Source organism: Podarcis erhardii, assembly GCF_964252035.2.
Source record: "Podarcis erhardii genome assembly, chromosome: 1".
In the NCBI taxonomy this organism is placed as follows: domain Eukaryota; kingdom Metazoa; phylum Chordata; class Lepidosauria; order Squamata; family Lacertidae; genus Podarcis; species Podarcis erhardii.
This window is the reverse complement of record NC_138497.1, coordinates 127,219,446-127,245,791: the sequence shown is the minus strand read 5'-3', so window position 1 is coordinate 127,245,791 and position 26,346 is coordinate 127,219,446. Positions and strand designations below refer to the sequence as shown.

Genomic DNA, 26,346 nt, shown 5'->3' with positions numbered 1-26,346 from the left:
GGTGAAACTGCCGCAGCTGTGAGTCCCTCTGAGCCGGCTGCAGGAGCTGCAGGGAATCAGGAGCGGTAATGGTTTCACTAGCGATATACCACTGAGTGAAACCACCATCACGGTCTGCCCTTTATACCGGTCCTGGGCAATATATCAATATATCGCCCAGGCCTACTCCCCAGGGAGAGTCGCCTGTCGCCACCATTGAATATCTTTTTTAGAATCAGGCAAAAACATTTCTTTTCTACTAGGCCTTTCCCTTTTAATTATCCGTGGCCTCCTTCAGTGAGTGGGACCTTTTAGTCCTGCCTTTTGAAAAGATGAATGCATTTTAGATTTTCCTCTTTTTTATTATTATTATTATCCTGGTTAAATTTATGTTTAATTGATTTACTGTTGCAAGTCACTTTGAGTTTGTTTTGTTAAAAAAGTGATTAATAAGTTTAATTAATTAATTAATTATGATATCTTCTCATATCTCCCTATCACACATCTATTGCCCCATTTGTGTACTAACATGGTCATCTGATGCTTCTAGCAACTGGGGGGGGGGAATACTTATTTCCAAGTGGAAAACATGAAATCCATTTTGTATCCTATAATAGATACCAATACAGACCAGTGGTTGTCAAGTGGCTCCTCTATCTTATTTGGGAAAGGTAGAAGATGCTACACAGAGAAAGGCATTGATCTTCTTTACAGGCTTGGTGCTGATGTTTATTTTTATATAAACTCAATATCATCATCATCATTAGCAGTGGCAAAGTTTTTATCGGTGGTTGCAAGAACCAATGATCCCTATATTCTGAACAAAATGCTTATTTAACCTGGAGGTAGGCTGTATGAATTGTATATTGCTTTGTAACAATTTGTTGGGTCTCTGGACTGTAATAAAGATTGATGATGATGATGATATAAACTCAATATAAACAAACAAACAAACAAACAAAGTTGAGTTTGGGGAAATACAAGTCATAAGCCAATATGAAAGTCTATGAGAAACAGAGTTGGCTCATGTTATTTCCAATATAAACCAGATAACAACAACCAAAAAAACCACAACATACCAAGTCGTATGCCGCTAGAACCTTCTTCTGCACATCTGTCAATGTCCCCAAAGGTTCTAGGTAGGGGAAGTTGTCTTTCATGCAGAGGGCCACTGAGGGAACATTGTCGCTGTTCATAAGGCGTGAGGACAAGGTCAAAATGCACTGCTTCAGATTGGTAATTGGTGGGAGTCCACAAAGCTCTTTAAGAGACACAATTGCATTCTGTTGAGGAAAATAAAAGCATCAGTTTATACATACGGCAGGGAATCATTCCAATTTATTTTATAGAGCTAACTGTAACTGTAATGAGGAACACTGGACTCTTTAGAACAGCGATGGCCAACTTTTTTGGCCTGAGGATTACACTAAAGGTTCACCACCTATTTGAGGACCGTATGCTAGTGGTGGGTGTGTCAGAAGCGGATTTAGAGCAGCACAACTGGTTTTCCCACACAGGCACCTAATCTACTGCCTCCGACCCAAAACTTAGTAACCACTTGCTTTGAGAAGGAAGCATGAGAGCTCTGACAGGGTCCTGGGGCATAGCTGTCAACTTACAGATTTGAAAATAAGGGACCAGCAGCCTCGAAAATAAGGGATCAGCAGCCAAAATAAGGGATTTTCCAGGCACAGGTATGTTCAACTTCTGAGCCCCTCCGAGCCAAAGGCAGAAAGCCAAGCCAGCAGCCAAACGAAGCCTCAAGCGGTGGTTCCCACAGCACAGCAACCCGGCAAAGGGGATGAAGCAAGGAAAACCACCGTCACCTCTCCGCTGGGAAGCGCTGAGCAAAGGCGAGTCCCCAGGCAACGCGGCCGATTTGATCGGCAAAGGCATGCAAGCTCCACCCCCCAGTCGTTCTTAGACTCCTTATTGGGTGAGCATCGCAGCCAAGCAACGCAGTTGGAGCCTCCCTCCTCCCTGGCCGGCAGAGACGGAGGGAGAGGAGCTGCTTCCTTTGAAACCTGGGAAATTTAAGAGACATAATAAATAAGGGACAGCAGCGGGACACAGCGCTGGGATAAGGGACTTTCCCTCCAAATAAGGGACGGTTGACAGCTATGTCCTGGGGTCCACCCACCTCTTTCCCTCTTTCCCCAAGCCTAGTTAGTGTTTGCCCAGTTTTGGGAAGGACACAAGGAGGGCTCAAGGAACATGCCAGAGCCTCATGCCTTCTTCCCCAAAACCAGCACCTCACTCACCCAGTTTTGGGAAGGTGGCACAAGGGCCGGGGGGGGGCATCAAATTTTGTACATCACAGCAGCTTCATAAGCTTCCCATGGAAGTGTATTTCTGTAAATACATGAAGTGGTCCTTAGAGACAGGGCCGATGCCAGGTTTCAGGGGACCTGCTATGGTGTCCTAGTGAGCCCCCCCCATTCACTGCTAAGTGGGGCAGCAACATGCTACCCAGCTTGCCAAAGGAATGCCAGGTGAGAAGCTGCCATCTTAATTTCCCCAAGAAGCCTCTCAGTCCGACATCAGAGCCCCAGAAGCATTCCAGGGAAATGAAAATCACAGCTACTGCAACTTAATCACTTGGTGCTTCTCTTTTGAATGCTGGAAACTTTTTAAAAAGGAAGCCACAAGCAGGAGCTGAGGGCCCTCTGAGAACCATGGGCTCCACCATTTCTGTAAACTTATCAGATGCTGATTTCAAGCCTGCTTAGGGATCTCGAGAAGATTTCAAGGCTTAATTTTCTTCAAGAACATGCAATAGACTGAGCTCTATTTTATTCTATTTTTATCAGCATTCAAGTTTGCTTTTTTTCTTAATGAACTGTCTCCTAAAATGTGTGCTCATATGCATGAGCCTTAAAATATTTCTCTTGTGTTTCCTTTTAAGACAAAAATAGAAAGGTATCTGCTTGATTTTCCTGAAATACTCAAAACTAGAGTCAGGGTGTATTTAACGTCTCACTGAATAGTAATGTGTGTCCGGTATTTTTAACCTATATTTTCAGGCTATAGTTAAAGGCAGAAGACTTGTCAGCATTCAATAAAGGGCACAAGCTTCCATCGTGGCACAGCTGCATCCTCTGACTGACACATTGCATAAGGAGACAGTTTACAAGTCATACCAGGAGACTACAGACACAACCGAAAACCAATTTTCCGTTTTAAGCAGGCATTAAGGAAACCTGGGGGACTCAGGTGGCGCTGTGGTCTAAACCACTGAGCCTCTTGGGCTTGCCGATCAGAAGGTTGGCAGTTCAAATCCCCGCAACAGGGTGAGCTCCCGTTGCTCGGTCCCAGCTCCTGCCACCCTAGCAATTCGAAAGCACGTCAAAGTGCAAGTAGATAAATAGCTACTGCTCTGGCAGGAAGGTAAATGGCGTTTCCATGCGCTGCTCTGGTTTTGGTGTTCCGTTGCGCCAGAAGCAGCTTAGTCATGCTGGCCACATGACCCAGAAAACTGTCTGCGGACAAATGACGGCTCCTTCGGCCTGCAAAGCGAGATGAGCGCCGCAACCCCAGAGTCGTCTGCGACTGGACTTAACTGTCAGGGGTCCTTTACCTTTTAAGGAAACCTGGGATATATACACCTTGGAATGCTAGCACCCAAGAAGCCTATAGGAGAAGCCATTTATTTCCTTCAGGGAACTCTTCCAGAAAGCTGGACATTATATATGCCCTATCAGTGCCTTTTCATGCACTGAGAAAGACAGCTCTGAAAAAGCACTGAGGAAAAGAGGTGCAACTCCCTCCCAGATCTAGCTCATCCCTACTGGGCATGGAGCCACAACACAAGCTTCCTGGAAGTGGGCTTCCTTCCACTTACCAGGAGAGAAAGAGGTGAGGTTCTCCAGCACTGCATCCACATTGCCCCATAAGCAGCAGCACCCCACTCCCAGGAAGCAAGGGAATGAACAAGCCAATCAAACGTTCAACATTACAGCAGTGGACTCTCTCCCAAGTACAAGGGAACTGAAGGATGCTGTGTGATGCAGTATGAGCCTTATAGCAACCTAATTTAAATTATTATCCATTACACATGTGTTTAGTCGCCGCCTAAACCTCTTCGGCTGCCACAAACCATTTTGTTGCTTATCAAGTTCAGCAGTAGCAGATTTGGAGAGAGTACAAAATTCCATTACAGACACTGCGTTGCTCCAAAGGCCACCTGAATCCCATCAATCCCAAATTATACAAATTGGCACTGAACCTGCATTCTGCTACATACCATTGTAATCCAAGTAGGACAGAAAATGAATGGAACATCTGTGTGTATGAAAGTAATTATAGTCTATAAAAGTGAAAGAGCAACTCTCCATCATTTGGCTATACTAACATTTCTCGTTTTGAGTAGGGCTTTTTTCTCTCTTTTTCTGTACAAGCATATTTACAAACCAGTTCCCAACAGGAATTTACAAAAACACCGCTTTTAGATATAATTAAATCAGCTGCTCTCTCCATCTTCTGACAGACGGCAAAGGGTGTTGTCATCTAAATGCATATTGCAACCTCATTCATTTTTGGGCTAAATGTAATTTGTCTTTAAGGTGTTTCAATAGCAAGATCTGTATTTTCTCACCACTTGCTTATACATTATGGTAAGGATAAAACTGTTTGCATGAACTGTAGACATGTACTTTCACTTGATTAAAAAAGTTCCATGTCTGCGATTCAACCCTTCTTCTTTAAAACATGTTGAAAAGAAAGATGCAGCGGGGGGGGGGGGGGCACACCAAGTTTTATAGAACAAATGAATTAATCTTTTATGGGGAACTTTAAACCCTTTGTAGGACCTGCATCAATATACTTTATTTTTCCTGGTGGAAAATTTTAATTTATTGAAGACCATTCCTATTAACAGAAGAAAGTAGACTACTAGTCCTGTAATATTTCATGAAACAGACATTTAAACTCTGACTTCTAACTTCTTTCAGTGCCAAATCCGGTGCACACAAGAATGCTGTTCTTAGTGTGCAGGGACCACAATGGATTTTAGCATGTTTTGGGTACTGGGCTGTGTCATCAGGTCTGTGTAATACAGAGATATACATACAAAAATACACTGAGAGCATGCGGTCATGTATTACAGTGGTGCCTCGCAAGACGAAATTAATCCGTTCCGTGAGGCTCTTCGTATAGCGGTTTTTTCGTCTTGCAAAGCAAGCCCATTGACAGCTTAGCGGATTAGCGCTATTAGCGGTTTAGCGGCTTAGCGGCTTAGGAAAAGGGGGGGGAGGGGGGAAAACCCGCAGGAACTCGCAAGACATTTCGTCTTGCGAAGCAAGCCCATAGGGAAATTCGTTTTGCAAGGCGCCTCCAAAACGGAAAACCCTTTCGTCTAGCGGGTTTTCTGTCTTGCAAGGCGTTCGTCTTGTGGGGCACCACTGTAATTACTGCATACACATATGTATTTGTTTGCAATTGCATCTGGTTTCTTCAGTCCTTCTTCGGGGGGGGGGGGCAACAGCGAAGAGAAGGTCAGAGGAATCTGGCATTTATGCGTACAGATGCACGGCCTGAGTCACAGCTGATGACAGTATGTGCAGTGGGGGCAGGCATGCAATCTGACTGCCTTGCCACCTCCAGAAGATCCCTCTTGAAGCAACCTTCCTCAATCTGCTATCCTACAGATGTTTCAGCTACAACTCCCTTCAACCTCAACAAGCATGGCCAACAATCAGGGATGGTGGGAGCTGTAGTAGACCAAAAGGCTGTTGAAGAGAAATCCAGAAGAAGAAGGATTGCATGGTGGAAGTTGGGAACTTCAGGTTACAAGGGATGCAGAGGACATCCTAACATAAGGTTCAGCTCATTGACACTTGAGAGGTAGGGTCTTGGGGACTGTTCATTCAACAACACCGAAAGAATACAATTTAAAGTGAGCTACAACATTATTTACTAATAGGGTGTTGCATCATTTGCGATAAGATCCCCCCATTATGAAAATATCATTAGCAGTTCTTTTGACTTAAATAGTTGGTTAAATCAAGTTCTAAAACAAATGAAAAGAATGAAGTGGTACGTTTCATTACCTGCATATTTTCCCGCATGTCAGTTGCCTCTCTTAATGGATGTATCGCTGGTTTGAAGATGTCATCTACAATCTTAAGACTTGTGTTCCGCAGCATGGTATAGTCTCTTGTTTTCATCCCTATTCTTGCGGTCAGGCTGCGTTTATGGGCCTTCCCTCCACCGCTTCGGTTAGTTATTGCAATGTGCACAAAAAGCGTAACATGCTCCATAAGGTCTCCAACAAAGGAGCGTAAAGGTATGTGCCGATAGCCTGGCTGTATACATTCTAGGGGGATAGCGCATTGGCCTATGAACTCATCTCCAATGTAATCATCATCCAGCACAACAAAACGGATCATTGCAAGCTCTGGTAGGTTTATCTCAAACTCAAAGCTCTCGTCAAAAATGGGGTTATCACTGTTTTGCTGAACGGTTTTAGTTCTCTGTTCTGTACAGTCTGCAGGAATGCCATGGACTTCTAGGAACACATAAGGATCTATGACATCCCCCTTGGCGCAGGCTCCTTTTGGCTTGGGAAAGTTCTGCCCACTGATGATTTTGACATGCAGAACTTGAGGAGAGGCCCCTGGAACTATGCCCTTTGTATTCGCACTGAAATACGAAACTTCTTCTCGCATAACAGAAGGTCGAAGAACATAACCGCATCCTCCATTTTGTAGAAACCAACCGGTATGTAAATCCATCATCGGCCCTGGCGTTTGATAATTCATGGCCACTATCTGGCAACCACAGTTCCAAAAATCCTGCGGATTTAAGTTACTGGAATCTATTCTCATGGCACTAGGGTATATTCGAGACAGAAATTTCTTATTGTAATTTACAAAGTTCTCCGGACACTCATTTGCAATTCTGCTAGCATCTGCTTCGCTAAAGGAACAGATTTCCCAGTAATTCTGACTTTTCATTGAGTGCTCAAAATCTTTGAATCTGACAGCTCTGCATACAGATACCAGGTCAGACAGCTCCTTGCATAACCAAGTCATCTTGGGCGTCTCCACAGACATTTCAGACATTCTTCGAGATATTTCAGCTTCTTCATCTTCATCACTGACTTCTCCCTCTAATAAATCCTCACCATCAGGCAGTTTCTTCCCTTTGATGATAATCTTCATTTTCAGTTTCTCTGGAGATGGAAGGTAGGCTTCTGACTGCGGTGGCATATCAGTATAGAGCCTATTTTTAAAAATCTTCTTCATCTGTTCAACCATAACCTTCTGCTGCTGTATGGAGCAGTAGTTTCCCAAGCAAAGAATAAGAGGGTACTGTGATGAAACAAAGGCAAATTTGTTGATCACCTCAATGACACATTGAAAAGATAGAGGTGACGTCATGCTGTTACGATTGCAGATGATGGGCTCCTTATCTGGACCATCACACACATCCAGTTCGATACATCGACAGCTCATCTTCAGTGCCCTGACATAGCCATTAATATCAGCTGGCCCTCGCACCTGGTCTTCTATTAGGTAGGTATTGTGAGATGAATTGATATAGTAATGTGATAAAGGCTGGGTCATATCTTGGACAACATTTTTATGTGCAGGGTCAAAAATATCACATTCTGGGGACAGCAAATACTGAGTAAATCCATCAATTGCCAGAAAACCCTGCAACCGCCCTTCCTCCGAAAATTCATACCTTTGAATAATATCAAGACACATTTCTTCAGTTGCTTGTGCCACCCCTTGCTCAGCTTCTAAAAAAAGCATGAGGTCATTGACATCTAAGTATTCTTTGTTTTTAGATATTTGCACCAGCAAAAAATAAACTTCGGGTCTAGTGCAAAGCTCAATGTATGCTTCACAAAATTCCTCTTTTGTTACACGGGTCGTTAGCTTCTCTTTGCTTCTCTGGATTTCCTTAAATTTTAACCTGATCTTTGACTCCTTTAAGGCAGGGTTCAGCCGCTTTATTAATTCTACAGCTGTGTCTTCCAACATGATCCCATTACCATCGACATCTGCGGCTTCAAACACAGACTTTAGCCATGCAAAACGTGGAGTGTCCTGGCTACCTTCTATCAAATCCAGGCACTGTTTGGCACGGGAAACCAGGTACCTCAAACCTGACACCCAAATGTTGGTCACGTCTGCTGAATTGGCAACGAGATCCAGTGACTCATAATTCTCCCCATGAATTATAGAGAAGGCACAGTCTTCGGAAATTTGATCTGCTAGCCCATTGTTTCTGAATGTTTCTGTGTTTTTCCCTAACCGGACCTCTTTCACAGCGGAAATTTCGAGTTTGGCCTTGTCAGGATCTTTCTTAGATGGTTCCCAGCGAAGCGCTTGTGAGTCAGTGTCCAGGGTAAAAAAACGATTATAAATACGGGAGTTTGGCCGGACTTTCTTCAGTTCACAACCAGCCTGCATGAAGCTGATGCAGTCGTTGGCGCTGCTTATTTTCTTTTCCGATGGCATGCTGCTGAAGGACACTGTTTTCTTGCGCCCACATTTTTGATTTGCAGGATCCTGCAACACAATTTAAAAAACAAAACACAATTAATGCCCTCCAGATCAAATGGTAGGTAGAGAAATGACATGTTAAGTATAATGGTCATTACCACACTCAACAAGTGACTGACTAAATAACATTCATCCATTAAACTGCACATGGGCTGGTATAAACTATTTTGCAAGAGGTGAATGACAAGATGATCCTTTACCCCTCAACAGAAGCTAATATAGGATTGCCATACATCCGGATTTTCCTGAATACAACTGGAATACTGCAGTCAGCAGCAGTGCCCGGGGCAGAAATTGGGAAAATGTCCAGTAAAATCCAGATGTATGACAACCCATGTTGGCAGTGCCATTTTTGCCGTATTTCCATAAAAATAGCTCAAAAACGGCATTTTTACCCAAAAAGCTCAACAACTTTGGGCAAAACTAAAAGAAGCTCAACAACTTTGGCAGAAAAAAGAAAAGCTCAACAACTTTTCTGTCCAGATTCACTGTTTGAAATATGGCAACCCTAGTCTGGCACATGCTCCTACTTCAACACTGGCGATTGGACAGTGTTCTTCACCACACTTGAGGGCGGAGAACTGGTATGAGGGATGTGTGCAGAACACACACAGCCCAGCGCTTTTAACACCTTGATATTACTCTCCCTACACTCTTCACATTTTCTGCCTCAAGCAGCTACCTCACTCTGCCCCACAGGAGGGCCGGCTGTGGCATGGCTGCCATCAAGTACATAAAAAACAAAGAGTCTTGGGGCAATTTAAACACTAACAGATTTTTTTTGTAGCATAACTGTCAGCACAACAGCAATCAAAGGGGCAGAGTTAAATAAAGGTGATCAAGACAAAAACCAACATTATCAAACCACTTTAATTCTGCTCTGCATCCTGAAGGATGAACAAAAGAAAACCACAAAATTATAACCCCTGTCTAAACAGCTGGTTAATATTTGATACATGACATATATATATATATATTCTCATTTCTGTGGCCCAGCCACAATCCATTCTACACAAAAGTTTGTCCATACTAGTGCTTTTTTCGGGGTGGGGGGGATGCAGGGGTATGCATACCCCTAAACATTTTGTGAATCTTTGTACTTTTGTTCATTTATTGTATTTATTTGTCCTGATTTGAAGTATAAAATGGTGATTTTCTTGAGTCAAAATGAGAGTACTCCTAAACATTTTTTTAGAGAAAAAAGCACTGGTCCATACCACTGCTGACCTACAACTCTAATCTCCATCGACATTGAAAGCATTATTTTTTTTTAAGTTACAAGGATTTTTAAATAGAAGTGGAATCAAAGCAATTCTACTGAACTAACCAACAATAAGAGAAAGTAAGAGTAAAGAGAGTCCAGTTGTCATTTCAAAATCCAGTAATGTGAGTGTCAATGGCCCACAACAAATTCCCCCTTGAAACACACAATGGCCCCCATTAAATATGACTTCTATGTAGGCACTGGGTAGCATATAAGTCTATTATGAAAGGCAAGTCTCGGCTTCAGAACTCATCTATTAACAGTCTCTGAGTAACAGAGTTTTGAGAATGCTCAGCATACGGAACCTTTAGAGGTAGTGATTTGCCTGAAGATGTTGCTGGACTCCCAACTCCCATCAACTGCAGCACATGGCCAATGGTCAGAGAGGATAGGGGCTGCAGCTCCAAAACACCTGGAGGCTTACAATCTTGCTCCCCCAATGTAAAATCTTCCCACTTTCAAATGGTTAACCAGAAAATAAACACCTGAGAAATGTTAAAGCATTGTGAGAATCCACTGACTTTGACACAGGAGTTTCACTATGTGTCAACAAGGCCTCAGGCAGAACGGCACAGGCAGATTAGAGAAGGAAAGAGAGAAGCAGTCAGTGTGAGCAAAATGAATGTGTAGAAGTAAACACAGGGCTTGAAGACCTAAGTATGAATGAGACAGAAAGAGCAGAGGCAAACAGGAATGGATCCAAGGGGCAAAACAAGTGTGCTCAAACTCCAGGTCTTCTCACTCCACTCATCGATTCCCTTACGCGCATCCTGAGCCCATATACTCATTCCTGTTTCCCAACCCCTCCATTTCTGCCTTGCCTCTTTCTCCAGCGATATGCCTTCGGCAGGAAGAGTCAGGAATTGTGACGGTGTGTTTCCGAACGTGGAAGGAACGGTCAAAAATTGTGACGACGTGCCTCCATACTGGGCAGCAGAAGCAGCCAAAGATTGTGTCGCTGAGCCTCCAGGTGGGGTAGGAGTGGCAACGGGCTGTGGCAGTGAGTCCTGAGACTGGGTATGAGAAGTCACAGACTGTGAGGATGTGCCTTCAGATGAGGCAGGAACAGCCACAGACTGCGTCGATGAGTAGATGCAAGCAGCTACAGACTGTGAGGATGAGCCTCCAGATGGGGGAAGAACAGCTACAGACAGGGATGATGTGGCTCCAGACAGGGTAGTAGCAGCTATAGACTGTGATGATGTGCCTTCAGGCGGGGTAGGAGCAACCACAGACTGCGACGATGAGTCCCCGGATGGGGTAGGAGAGTCCACAGACTGTGATGATGAGCTGCTAGAATGGATACAAGCAGTCAACGCTTTCAGAGGACTCAACATTTAAGCACCTTGCTCTTGTGTTCCCTGGCAACCTGGGTGGGCAAAATGGCGTATCTGCCTTGCCTTCCTATTGGTCAGAACTTAAGGCCAGCCAATCAAGCACAAAAAGAACACTCAGTACCCAGCCAGAAGCTGATAGAATTCATGACTGCAGCTTTAATGCAGCTAGGTAATTTGTTTAAAGGGACGCGGGTGGTGCTGTGGGTTAAACCACAGAGCCTAGGACTTGCCGATCAGAAGGTCGGCGGTTTGAATCCCAGCGACGGGGCGAGCTCCCGTTGCTTGGTCCCTGCTCCTGCCAACCTAGCAGTTCGAAAGCATGTCAAAGTGCAAGTAGATAAATAGGTACCACTCCGGCAGGAAGGTAAACGGTGTTTCCGTGTGCTGCTCTGGTTCGCCAGAAGCAGCTTAGTCATGCTGACCACATGACCCGGAAGCTGCACGCAGGCTCCCTCGGCCAGTAAAGCGAGATGAGCACCGCAACCCCCAGAGTCGACCATGACTGGGCCTAATGGTCCCTTTACCTTTACCTAATTTGTTTAAATATTTGTAACCCACACTTCAGCACCTTGTGGATTTTATCCTAGACTGTACATTCTAGTGGAAAGAATTCTGACTTAGTAGATTCTGAGATGAAACTAGATAAATGTTTAAAATACAGAGAATGCCCTGCCCTGCCCACTTTGGCTACAATTGAGGAAGGGAGCACTATTTGGAATCAGAGAACAGACATCATTATCCTCCACCCTTTCATTTGTAATTTGAGCACTGAATTAGAGGAAATTAGGAGACTGTGAATGAATGGATGTGAATGTGAAAGGAGCTTCCTTTTAAAATACATGGAACTGGTGTATAATCGCTTCACTAACCCATACCAGACAGAACTTTTGCAGCTGAATTCTGAATTAATTGGTGCTTCCAAATCATCTTTACAGGCAGTAGCCCAATCATATTGTAGCTAGAAGGAAGTCCTGGTCTCAAGACCTTTTCTAATGTGACAAATGCTGTATTTGTTTCAACACACCTCATCTTCTTTTCAGCTCACAATCAAGTCCAATGGTAATCATGAAGACATTCTTTAAAAGTGTGTCCATATGTCCTACTCTACAGAGGACAGCCATCTATTTGGAGAGCCTTCCAGTCCAAGTCCTAAAGCGGAAACAGGGAAGGGAAAACAGGGGCCTTGAAGTTGCCTATTAACAGCACCCAGAACTGTGCTAACTATGCAGGCACCTGTTAACAGTGCAGGCACCTGGTTACAGTTTCCTTCACTATGGTGAGATGTATTGTATTTCTATTTAATTTTTAGCAATTATTTCCATATGCAAATTTTATGCAAGCCTATGCTCTCCTTTGTCCTTCTATTGGTGATGAATGTAATACAGGAACAAAAAAAATAAACAACTTTACTGTGAAAATAGTTGGCATGATTCTCTATTTTTGGACCAAAACATCTATTTAAAATATCAAATATTGGATAAAGGCATAACAATTTGGGAGTTTTAATTAAAAAAAAATAAAAATTCTGTCCTAGCTGCTTGAACAAATCAAAACCTTAAGCTTGCTCCTTCACACCCTCTATTTGTAAATATTGGTATCTCTCTCTATTTGTAAATATTGGTATCTCTCTTGGATAGTGAAATATTAGAATGATCTGTAGTACATTCAGGACAAAATTGTAGGCTTCAAGTACCACTTAAACCTCCACACCTGGTGGGAAGGGGGCAAGGGGATGTGAAGGAGGGGAGGAGATAATGTGTTTGGCTATATGCCAAAATGACAGAACTAAAAATATCACTACAAAATAAAAAGTAAAAAAATCCCAAACCACACTTTACTTTGCATTCCCTCTTTTCTGCTCATTCTCTCCACATGCAGTCAGCATTCTGTGGCGACTGAGCATGCCCAGTTCTCATTAGGCTTGAGCGTGGGTGATGACATTTTGGGGACATAAGCAACAGCAGTCACAGCTGAACATCATAAATAATGGGAATGAAGCGGTGCCCACTGAGAAGACTCTTCAATACTGCTCTGCATCTACGCTCTTAGGAAACAAACAACAACATTTGTTTCTATTATTCTAGATCAGGCAAGGGGAACTTTTGGCCCTCCAGATGCAGCTGTACGACAATTCCCATCACCCCTGGTGACTGGCCGTGCTTGCTGGGCTGGTGAGAGTTTAGTACAGCAACATCTGGAGCACCAAAAGTTCCTCTAAATGATGAGGCCAATGTCATTATGTTCTATTTTCACCCTCCCATGTATTTGTGATTCGAGGACCCGATCCCCGCTTGGGGAATGAAGACACGTGGACACAGAATATTAGGTTAATGGGAAAGAAAAGGCCACAACTTTATTGATTACAGCATGTGAGAAGGTATTGGCTTAGGCATTGGACCACAGCAAATTTGACTCCATCCACTTGGAGAGGGGTGAGCCTGATGAGGGGTTAACCACCAGTAGGGGAAGTCTGTTGATGCCAATACAACTATAAGCTCCCCCCTGATGTCACCGAGGGTCGTGCCATGGCGCCGTGCTGCACAGGGCATTGGACAGGATCCACGACTGCCGGATTCCTTTAACGCAGTGTTTTTCAACCACTGTTCCGTAGCACACTAGTGTGCCGCGAGATGTTGCCTGGTGTGCCGCGGGAAAAATTGAAAAATTCAAAAGATTTAAAAATAAAGTATTTTATAATTTTTCATATTTCTGTTTACTTACTATTTCATAATAAAGTAATTATAAAATACTTTCTTTGTGTTTATTTGATTCCTATTCAAGAGAATTACTTTATATATAGTCAATATAGGCACAGAGTTAAATTTTTTAACATTTTCTAATGGTGGTGTGCCTCGTGAATTTTTTCATGAAACAAGTGTGCCTTTGCCCAAAAAAGGTTGAAAAACACTGCTTTAACGGAATACCCATAAGTGAAGGGGTAGGCGATGGCCACACCTTGCCCTTCCATACACCAACAACACATTCCAATGCCTAACCACCAAATACCAAGAAAGTTGTGACGATTGCTACGAGGTAGGCAAAGAAAACCAAGAGGCCGGTGCCAATTTGCCAATTGGAAAAAATTCCTACCAGGTTGCCTGGGCAACCAGGGCGACCAACCATGGGTCCATAGCAAGGTCAAGCAAGAAGCTACGCCCTAAAGGGAGTGGTGGGTGGGTGACTCATGGAAAATCTGAAGCGCAATGGGGGGGGGAGAACTGGCGCGGCTGCATTTGAGCGGCTAAACCACGCCCCCCGCGGTGGCACCCAATTGGGTGCCCAACTGGGAGGTGTGGCGCGCCAGCGATGATGTGATGAGAGGGCAGGGGGCAGAATGCCCCCTGCGTGACGCGGGAATCATCTCCCGCTCACAATCGCTTGCCTCCGGAAGGAGGAGAGGCTTTCTCAACACAGTGTTATACGTTGTGTAGATGAACTCTGATATAAGGTGCCATCCACAGCTCACACAGTTGCCCGAGAGGGAAGTAAAGAAGAGGTAGAGTCACCAAGCAGTCTGGAAAAAGCAAAACAAACAAAAAACATACTTCTAAGCTTCCAGTACTTAAAAAGGTCTACTGCTATAGTATCAATGGATATTTTTACAGCAAGATAATTTGCTTCACCCATCAATCTGTTACAGCTCAATGACAATTAGGATTAAAATAAGGAGAAAGCCAATTAAACCAGTACATTAGGCCAACCCTACCATTATCCCTACAGCTCAGAGACACATTTTATTTGTTCCAAGATTTTCATTTTGTAATTTATCACAACGCTAATACAAAAGTCTAGATGCCAAGTATAATTGAATGCAGCTGATTATAGGGTGGCTCTCAAAGATCCTTTCAACACATGGTTTAAATGTAAGCCCTTGAAGAAGTTCTGCTGCCACAACAATTTCCAGTAAAAATACAGAATAAATTCAAGAATTTTTCCCTCTGAGTTTCTATCGGCTTACAACATGAAGAGAAACTTACAGGTATGGGTCTTCGCTTCAAATGTACAATGCAATGTGCCTAAAGAAATAAAAATCTCATAGAGGTCTAAGCAACTTCATTCCAGGTAAATCAGTACAGTGGTACCTCGGTTTACGAACTTAATCCGTTCCTGAAGTCCATTCTTAAACCAAAACGTTCTTAAACCAAGGCACGCTTTCCCTAATGAGGCCTCCCACCACCAGTGCCCTTCCACCGTTCGGTTTCCGTTTGTAGACCGAGGTAAAGTTTGCAAACCGGGACACTACTTCCGATTTTGGGGGGAGTTCGTAAACCAAATCGTTCGTAAACAGGACTGTTCTTAAACCGAGGTACCACTGTATAGGATTGCAGCACTGGACACATTTCAGTCTCTTGACTTTAGTGAACATAGGAGTCAAACCATTGCTCCAGCTAACTCTGTAATGTCTGCACTGGGTAGCCGCAACTCTCCAGGGTTTAAAAAAAGTGTCCCTCCTGACCCTACCTGCAGATGCTGGGGGTTAAACTTGAGACCTTCTATATGCTCAGCAGTGAGCTACGGTCACTTTCCTTCAAGGAAACCTTTAAACAGAAGGGACCATCTTAGAAAAGGCATCCCGCGTTCTCTCCTTCGCAGCAGAGAACATCTCTTTTAAGGAATACATGGCCTCTTGCTGCACCCCCCCCCCATGCCACCTCTACAGCAGTCTCTTGGTGAATAGGAGGCACTGCTGGCCTTTTTCCACCCCTGGGGAGGGAACACGAGGGCTGCCCTTTAGTGTCTCCTGGGCCTCTCCCCCCCCCCCCAGCATGATTCAGAGTAGGCCCCTTTTCCCTCTGCAACAGCCTTTCATTCCCACTTCACCCATTGGGTAAGGCTGATTTGATTCCTCTACCCTCCCCGCTACTGTTCCAGATGTAGATCTTTATTTTCCTCTTGTTCCAGATATACAGGTGAAACTCAGAAAATTAGAATATCGTGGAAAATTTCATTTCAGTAATTCAACTTAAAAGGTGAAACTAATATATGACAGACTCATGACATGCAAAGCGAGATATGTCAAGCCTTTATTTGTTATAACTGTGATGATTACGGCGTACAGCTGATGAAAACTGAAATAAAGGAACTTTCCCACAATATTCTAATTTTCCGAGTTTCACCTTTAGGTCTTCATTCACCCCTTCTTCCCTGGCCAGGGGGTGGGGGCATTTGTGGTTCACCCTAGGTGCTAAAATGTCTTGGGAGATACCTCCTGTACTGGCCTTTCAATAAACCACCAAGCCCTTTATTCCGTGACTTTTTAATATAGGGTGCCCTGCATTGCTGTTTACAAGAGCAATCCTAAAGGGGTGAGAGAAAGAGAATCCGTGGTGGATCTACTGCCACTTCCTAAGTTCTGCTGGGTTCGCACGTGCAGGGAAATAAGGTGGGGAGGAGAGCTTTTTCAGGATTCTCCCCCTCTTCATTCCCCATCATTTTACTCTTTTTTCCCTCCTGTTTGCCGGTGGGTGAGCAAGGAGCTCCAGATAAAGTTATGACTTTGCATCTAGTGGAACCAAAGCTTCCCCTGATTTCTGGCGGCAGAGCAGCAACAGTAGGAGAGGTTTCTGCCTCCAGAATGAGGCATAAGGTAACTTTTTCCCTTTTGTGCCAGTTACTAACACGTTACAGCATGGTGCACGTTGATTAAATCATGGCATCAAAAGCAATCGCGATGAAAATTGCACACTGGTAGACCTGTAAGGGAGGGTGGGAAAGGGGCAAAAAACTGTAGCGAGTTATAGCCTGAACCAGGTCTGGAGACTGCAAATAGGCGAAGGATAAATGACTCATTTGTTGCTGCTGCTCAATACAAAAGAACAAGTCATTGGGAACCCTGACATCTGGGGAGTATTTCAAATGGGAAATTTTGTAAGCAGATCGGTCTTTTAAAAATTCATTTTGCTACTGCAACATAGGTCTCCTACAGATTCCTCAGCACTTTTATCAGTGATGATAAAGCAATGACTCAGCGCCCCATTAAATGTTACCCTAGCTGTGTGGAGAGGCCCCTCTTCAGCTCCAGCGTGACAGGGTCAGCATTTCATGGACCCAAAGTAAATGTGTGGAGAGTCGTATGTAGGGAAGCCCAGCTGTGGAAGAAGCATCCTGCCCAGAAGGAGAGAGGAGGAAGACTGTTAGGAAGACCCTTAGCCCCCCCATGCTGATCCAGACCCTTAGCCCCCCCATGCTGATCCAGACTTACAGGACCTGCTCACAAACAAATGGCTCTCATGAGGTGGGGCAGAGACGGCAAACATGGTTCCCTCCAGATGTTTTTGGACAGTCAGGGACGATGGGAACTGTAGTCCAGCAACATCTGAAAGGCACCATGCTGCCTGCTCCTGAGACCCTGGCAGACATGGTTTGGTTTCATCATACCATCAGCTCTCTTACAATGGCAATTATCTATGGATTGCATTTTCTGATATATATATTGACAAATTAGACGATACCACTCAGATTTTTGTATGGGCTGCCACTGACCTTGATCGGCATCTTTCAATTAAGATTGTGTTCATGAATATGAAGGAATGCTTCAACACATTCAGCTGACATCAAATGTTAAATTAGTAGGTCCTGACACATTACTGTTTATATTGCAAAAGTTTAGGATGTTACCGCTTAATTTTTATTTCACCATTTCTTTCTTTCTTTCTTTCTTTCTTTCTTTCTTTCTTTCTTTCTTTCTTTCCTTCCTTCCTTCCTTCCTTCCTTCCTTCCTTCCTTCTGTCTTTCTCTCTCTCTCTGTGTGTGCGCACACATGCACGTACACACACAAACTATCTGATCATTACATAGTAGCCTAGCATTTGATCTGTCCACAACTTTCTTCTGGCTGGAAGATTGCTGGGTTAATTTTAAAATAATAGTAGTAATAATAATTTTAAGAATAGGCTTAACACTGCAGCTTGTGCAGACATTCAGCATGGCTACAGCAGCTGATGACTAAGTATCTTAACAGCATAACTTTCCTGATTGAACTTAAATCAAATGGGGCTGATATGGGTGAATAACCCACATTTGAGAGGGTGACTACTTACAAAATTTCTAAAAAACAGGAAAAGCTTCACTAGAAAAGAGACCAAAAGAAGACACTAATTTGCTTCTTCTTCTTTTTTTACAAAAAAAAATGCAGATACTAATTTATATGTATTGCTGCAAATTTATAAATCATGACTATTGAAACAGAAATCCAAGACCATTCACCAAAGTGGTGAAGGTTGTTGATGGGTTGCCTGTGTGCCTGTTCAATTGACTGTCCAGGTATGAATATATTGGCAGGCACCTTCAAGGCCTCTCTTGCTCTCCTTACTTGGGGTTCTTCATCTCTAAAGCAGACTTGGACTTGACGGCCCTTCAGATACCAGATGCCTCCAAAAGCTGGGTACCTTCAAAGAGAAGACTTTCTCTGGCAGGTCTTCATACAGACAACTGTCCTCTGTAACCTAAGGATGCATGGCAACCCTAGGTGTAGTGATTACGGTATGTTGTAATATAATAGGTCTATAATGTTCTCAGAAATCTATTAAACTTCCCCCATCCCCACTCAGAATGCCTATTTCCTATCCAGTTTATTGCTGCTATTAGAATTAATGTGATGTCAATTTCTCTGAAACCGATACATAAATTCACGCCAGTCCAATCTGCAAGTGTAATTCCAGTCCACTTTCATTTACCTCGCCAAATGATGTCAGATTTTAATTAAAACGCTTTAGCTGAAAATTAAATGTCAGCAGTGATGCAGAGTTGCCGTTAAAGGGGTGTATCAAATAAGTAGCAGACATTTTAAAAAGAAGCAAAGGCGGCAGCACGTGGCTAAAAATGATGATAATGGAGCAACGGAGGAACACAATGTGTGAAAGAGAAGGATATAAGAAGGGTAATCATGGGCTTTTACACAGTATCTGGTCTCCTTGGTAAGATGAACATGAAGAAAAGGACACATTACCAGGGTTTCAGGCAAGTAACATTCCCAGCTCTACCTGGAGAGGCAACAAGGGCGAGTAAGACAACAAAACCATCTGTAAAAGCAACTCACATCTCCATATATACAATGGTAATTAGGACAAAGCATGGCTTCAAGCATTATAGATATTGTAGGTGGGTGATCAGCACATTGTCATTCCTTGATTCCAACCAGGTAATGTCTGAAGGATGATTCACACAGCAAGCACTGTCCTAGATAACGATGATACTCAGACAACAATACCCACACAGTTTTATGTGGAAAGGAAGTTGTATTTTCCCAGCAAGAAAATATTGTTGTTTGAGTGTGGCTGGGTGCATTCAATGTGTGCAGCATTATCTTGAGGGGAAACATCTGGATCATGCTCAATAGCACAGTAAGAACTGCATTAATTATTGCAGGAGGGGTGCTTTTTCTAGAAATAGCCCCTTTACCTACTGTTGGGGTTTTTTTGGAAGCTAAAAAATATTTCTTAAAAAGGATCAGTTGCTTCAACCATGATTATTATTATCAGTGCCTCTTTTCAGCACTTCTCTCCTTTTTTGGTTTAAAAGTGCGACACTTACTGTAACAACTTCATGATGAATACCGGCACCTATTTTTCTAGGAAAGAAACACTAATTATTATTACTTGCCAGAAATTGTTTTCTGCTTTAACTTTATGTATCCCACTGGAGAGCAGCCATTATTAATGCATGCATGCTTCTGGAATGTGTTTTGCTGACCATCCAATAAACAGCTAATCAAAGATAAAGATCTAGACATTGTAACATCCCATTTAACATTTATAGCCAAAAAAATTAAACAACTCTTTCTTTTAAAGAGATGTTGTTCTAGAATACTGTACACACTGATTATCATTCCATTTTGATTTGCAAGGGATGCACAAAGTGTATTTTTGATTGTTATACATTTAATTTCTCAAGGAAGGCTCAGCATTAAATCTGATGAGCAACCTATGCAGTAGGGATTTTCAGAAGCTTAGTACTTGCTCCACTAAGATCAAACCCTGCAGGCACCATCAGCAAATTGTTCTCTAAGGACATATCTGTCCATTTCCTCCTGCAGCCCTCAAATCTGTATTTGTTTATTAGCAGCTATGGACTAATTTCCTCTTTGCTGTTCTGCCCTACAGGTTTCTCACATCTGAAGATGAAGTTGGACTGAAAACCCAGATGACTGTTTGGTTTGAATATAGGTAAGCTACATTTTCTCTTATTAAGAGAGCCTGGGAGGAGTAGACAGGGTCTGTGTGCTGATTGATGGTGACAATAAAGAACACTGAGAGCTGATCCAAATAATCTAGGAATGGGTTCCATATTTTTTCCAAAAGGCTTCCAGCATCTGCCTTCTAGGGGCAACCCACTCTTTATATGCCATTTCATGCTGCCCAAGCTTGGTTTTCTGAATCTTTAACACAAAGCCCTTTGGTATCTGTGTGCACCAGGCCTGAACCAAGACTTCTGTGGTTGAGAAAAAGCTGTGATATGCCCCATTAATAGATTCCCAAGCTGTTAGCATCTGAGCATCTGGCATGTGGTTTTAGTAGCTAAGACCTAGTTTATTCATTGAGGCTGCACTCCCAGGTAAGTGTGTATAGGGCTATTGCTTAACAGAGCACAAAATTAAATGAGCAGGTGGAGTTCAAGGTAAAGCTGATGCATCTCGCCATCTCACAGATCAAAAGCCCCTACAGGGTGTGCAGTGTCACAACACTGGCAGGACCAGATTTTTGCCATCTTTCGGTGTTTAAGTATTAACTAAGGACAAGTGGGGGCTGAGGGGACAAATGCACTAGCTCTACCCTCTAGCCCCCTGTCAATGTTCTCATCACCTTCCATGGGTTGGAGGGTGAGAGCCTCCTTTGCTAGTGACAAGCAGGGTTCTAAATCATGTGTGGAGCCTCCATGAGGTCAAAAGGTCCCTGTTTCAGAAGAACATCACCCACAATCTGGAGTGCAATGGGAACAGCAAGAGGGGCAGTGCTATCATGTTTGTCCCTCTGCGCCCTGCCCTGCTTGTGTGTTTACTGAACATTTAACATGAACATCTCTGGATGCTGCCAGACTCCAACTCCCATCAGCCCCCAGCCAACAAGTCCAATAGCCAGGCATGATAGGATCTAAAGTCTACCAGCATCTGAACAGTCACCCTGAACTAGAGGCATTATTATGCTTCTGCGCAAGCAGAAGAACATCTTTGGATTTAGTTTCACTTGTTTTCATGAACCCATGTCCTCCTCTGGGGTGTGTGAAGCAGATGCTATATTATGAGGTATGCAACAGTCCTTCCATGACTACAGGAGTGCATGTACATCCTTAGCAGACACACACATTTTGAATGTGTCTTAAATGGCAAGCTAAAAAAAGATCCCAAAAGGTGGCATTTGCTTAACGAACGTTAAAGAGCACCAAAGAGAACTTTTGGATGCCCTTTGATGGATGGAAATTCTAATGCCCGGGAATGAATTTTTCAAGCAAAATGTCCTAAGAATGTGTTTCAGGGTCCTGAAGAATGAGAACCGATAACCTTTGTTGCTGAGATATGGTAACCATCCCATACTTGTCGTTTGCTGAGAACAGGTATGATTTATTTCATCTACAAAAATAGATACTCCTAACAAGCCAACCTGATAATTTGATTTGAATTCTGAAGCTCACAGGCTGTAAAAATGCCAGATAAAGTTGAAATATAAAATTGTACATTCCACTGGGCTCGCAACAGACCTTGTTCTGCACTCCACAACCCTGTTCAGATGAAGCACTTGGACACGTGCCAGTTGTGTCATGTGGATGTCTGTGTGACTCTATATCAGCTCAAATCTAACAATCTGAACTCAGCTAGGTCATTGCTTAACCTTTGCACGCACATAACAATTAGCTTTGGAAAGAAGAACCTGGGCTTTTTTGCACTATCATTTTTTCCTTAATTGATTGACTTCAACATCTTTCAGTCTCTGACTAGAACATATATGTGTCATGGATTACACTTGCTTGTTATTCTAAAACTTGTCACCTTTCAAAATGGTTATTGTATTTTTTTAAAAAAAACAATTAAATATTGTTTTAAAAGAATTGGATGAATTTTGAGCAATTGCACCCATTCCCCCACTGGTAAAGTTGGTTTTGTTTGTTGCAGGAGGAAGAAAGCAGTAGGGGAATTGAGCCCTCTTCAGACAGTGTGTACTTTATACCATTCTAAAAAGGAGGACTGCACCTGTCCGACCCACCTCTGACTTCTGTCCATTCATCAGCTCCCTGAACACTGAATTTCTTTGTGTAACATGGGGCATTCCTTCATACACACATTCAACTCCATACATGAGGTTTACTGTTGAGATCCCCATGCCACACATTGAAGATGCACAAACGCTGAACATCTGAAAAGATATACTGTGGAATCATGATGAAGCCCGAATGTGGGATACTGAAGGGAGTCATTTGCATCACATTCCAGACAGGCTGCCATACAGCAGAAGGCTTCACATGGGCCAGCAACCACAGAGATTGTGGTTGATTTGGGATAACAGAAGTTGCAGTCTAGCAACATCTGGGTAGCATCAGCTTCCTCACCTTGCACAAGAGAAATGGAAAGTGACTTTAAACCCAGGGACCCTCTGTCAACTGCATCTGCCTCCCCAATTTATCTTGGTGCAGATGGAAATAAAATATCCTGCAGATTGTGCTGATGATGTATCCTGCTCTGCAGTTCATTATGCTTAAACTAGAAAAATACTAAAGACATGTTTCTCGATAAGCCTGACAGATTACATAAAGTCATTGGAGTTTTACAAGGGGAAACATTTTCAAATGTGTTGATTAAATTATGACTAACGACTTGGACCCATAGATATAAATCTCTAATCTCATCAGCACTAATGATCTCCTGCAGAAGGAAGAAGGTGTTTTATTCACTAAAATAAATAAGCTTTTCAGGGGGAAGCCTCATAGAAAATGAAGTACACTCTCCAAATTGCCTTTCACCAGGCTCATTTTAAAGGGGAAAAAATGGATCACGAAAACAAAGAAGGCATCATGAAATCAAGCCACTGTGGGTGGTTTATAAAAGCTAAACCAATGTTTTATATCCCTTGAAATTACCCATTAGGCTTGCATTCTGAGCCACTCAACCTTCCAAGATTATTTTTACATAGACATGCCTTGGATTAAATAATGAACTACCGTATTTTTCCGTGTATAAGACGCCACCACGTATAAGACGCCTCCTATTTTTGAGGACTCCAAATTAAGAAAACACCTCTCAGCACTACTCATCTATAAGAGAAGCCCCAATTTTGGTAAAAAAAAAAAAAAAAAACCAAACCCTAGCCTTATACATGGAAATATATGGTAAATTGTTAAAATAATTTGCCTATAACTACAATCCCGAAATTGGCAAATTCCCTAGAGGATGTTAGAAACATTATTGAAAAATTGGATAGTTAATGCAAAGGAGGAGAGATCTCGATGACCCAGATCATATACAGATTGCAAGTCTTTCCCCCACCGCTTTCCCAATCCCAATCTTATAGGGGAAGAGGCTCACAAGGGCTTTTGAAAGCCTCCCCCACCCTCCTGTTTTAATACTGAAGAGGATTTTGACTGGCGAGCTGCCCTGCCCTGCCCATCTGTCAATCATATGATGTCATAATGGCTTCACACTGTTGGCAGCTGGGTGGCCCCACCTACCTATCAAATATGACTCACAAAGCAATTCTTGTTACAGATAGGTAGCCGTGTTGGTCTGCCATAGTCAAAACAAAACAAATTCCTTCCAGTAGCACCTTAAAGACCAACTAAGTCAGTTCTTGGTATGAGCTTTCGTGTGCATGCACACTTCTTCAGATACACTGAAACAGAAGTTTCCAGACCCTTCTATATAGTGAGAAGGTGGGGAGGGGTATTACTCAGAAGGGTGGTGGGAATGGGTGATTGGCAGATAGCTGTGATGAGCCTGTTGACGACTCTTAACGACTGCAATAGGTCTTACAGGAAAAAGCAAGGGGTGAAAAGGTGAAAAATGGCTTTGTCATGTATAATGAGATAAGAATCCAAGGTCTTTGTTCAGACCAGGTTTCTCCATTGTTTTGAGTTTGGTGATAAGTTGTAATTCAGCAGCTTCTCTTTCCAGTCTATTTCTGAAATTCCTTTGTAGTAAAACAGCTACTTTGAGATCTTGTATAGAATGTCCTGGGAGATTGAAATGTTCTCCTACTGGTTTCTCTGTCTTGTGATTCCTGATGTCCGATTTATGTCCGTTTATTCTTTGGCGTAAGGTCTGGCCTGTTTGTCCAATATAGAGAGCTGAAGGACACTGTTGGCATTTTATGGCATACACAATGTTAGACGATGAGCAATTAAATAGTCCATCTCGGGACTATTTAATTGCTCATCGTCTAACATTGTGTATGCCATAAAATGCCAACAGTGTCCTTCAGCTCTCTATATTGGACAAACAGGCCAGACCTTACGCCAAAGAATAAACGGACATAAATCGGACATCAGGAATCACAAGACAGAGAAACCAGTAGGAGAACATTTCAATCTCCCAGGACATTCTATACAAGATCTCAAAGTAGCTGTTTTACTACAAAGGAATTTCAGAAATAGACTGGAAAGAGAAGCTGCTGAATTACAACTTATCACCAAACTCAAAACAATGGAGAAACCTGGTCTGAACCAAGACCTTGGATTCTTATCTCATTATACATGACAAAGCCATTTTTCAACTTTTCACCCCTTGCTTTTTCCTGTAAGACCTATTGCAGTCGTTAAGAGTCGTCAACAGGCTCATCACAGCTATCTGCCAATCACCCATTCCCACCACCCTTCTGAGTAATACCCCTCCCCACCTTCTCACTATATAGAAGGGTCTGGTAACTTCTGTTTCAGTGTATCTGAAGAAGTGTGCATGCACACGAAAGCTCATACCAAGAACTGACTTAGTTGGTCTTTAAGGTGCTACTGGAAGGAATTTGTTTTGTTAAAGCAATTCTTGTTCAGGATCTGGCCTATGGCATATCTTGTTGGCTTTCTTTAGCTATTGTTATAACCATGCTATACTATATTTCCTGCACCACGTTCCTCAGGCTACATAACCCTCTCATAGATCAAGTATGCAAGGAGTGGAGGGAAGAAATTGAAAGTGAATTGTTTACTCCTTGATGAGATATTTATTCATTTCTCATTTTTTAATTCTGTCCATCAACGAAGTCCTTTGGATGGTTTTCAAAAGCCATGAATCAATAAAATACAAATGTACAATCAGATAACCTCAAGAAATATGCTAAAAACAATTATCAGTACGGGCAATGTAAGCCTATCAGAAACCAACATTACATCAGTATAAAACTAGCCAAAAAACAGCATAGGAATTAATTAGTGTCAAAGATCAATGATGCACTAAACGCGTGTAACTCAAAGATGCACTGTCAATGAAAAGGCCAGACAAGACTCTATAGGAAGGGAGTTCCATAAATGGGGTGTCAGAAACCAAAATAAACTCTTGTCTGTCTCACCTCATTTGGCAAGGGCTACTTTTCTTCTTGACCTTACTGTAAGCACTGACCCGCACATGAATGTGATTCAGACAAATACAGTACTTCAAAACTTGCTGATATTGTTCCACTGCTGCAAAACATCAACCATGCGGGTGTGTCCAAACAACATCCTTCCTGTGTTGGGGAGCAATTGTGTGGGAAGGAAACACAGAATTGCCGCCACCAACATCATCCTGCTATTTAAGATGCTTGCAGTGGTATAGGACGGAGATGGGGAACCTGCAGCTCTTCAGATGTTGTTGGACTTCCATCTCCCATCACCCCCAGCCAGCATGGCCAATGATCAGGGATGATGAGAGTCTGATAGCATTTGATGGGTCACAGGTTTCCTGGTTACAAGATGTCACCATTAGAAAATAGCTCCACTCCACTACAGGTAAAGTATTGAGATCAGTGAGTGGTGTACATGCACTTGGGTTCATCTAAGGTGTGTCCTCTTCATTTAATGGGCTTTAGCTACTACAACAAAGAGCATAATAAAACCTTAATATAGATGGGTAGTGAAATGATCTCTAAACATTAACTGTGCTTCTGTCTAGTAGAGGCTGCAGAAGGTTCATGCTTAACTCGTTAGGAAATTAGCACTGTGCTTTTGTTATTACTCTTTGAACAAAGGAATAAGGGGTGGTGGTGAACCACAGAGAGAATATAGCTACTCTCTGACCCTCTGTAATAAAAAGCCATATAATTTACTTGACAATGATTGGAAGCAAAGGTTAGTGATTCAC

General features: G+C 42.8%; 1 protein-coding gene across 2 annotated transcripts in view; it reads right to left on the bottom strand.

The window, feature by feature from the left end:
• The window catches only part of PLCL1 (phospholipase C like 1 (inactive)), a 194,261-nt gene that overhangs the window by 37,284 nt on the left and 130,631 nt on the right, over positions 1-26,346 (bottom strand). Inside the window, exons 1-3 of one of the 2 annotated variants that reach the window (XM_081859527.1) lie at positions 10,578-11,139; positions 6,027-8,498; positions 1,059-1,262 (exon numbers count right to left, since the gene is read on the bottom strand). In XM_081859527.1, the coding sequence (XP_081715653.1) occupies positions 1,059-1,262; positions 6,027-8,498; positions 10,578-11,093 (3,192 nt within the window). In that variant the 5' untranslated portion in view covers positions 11,094-11,139. Of the gene's footprint in view, positions 1-1,058; positions 1,263-6,026; positions 8,499-10,577; positions 11,140-26,346 lie in introns of those variants that run through there. The other variant, XM_081859528.1, reaches the window with a different exon arrangement.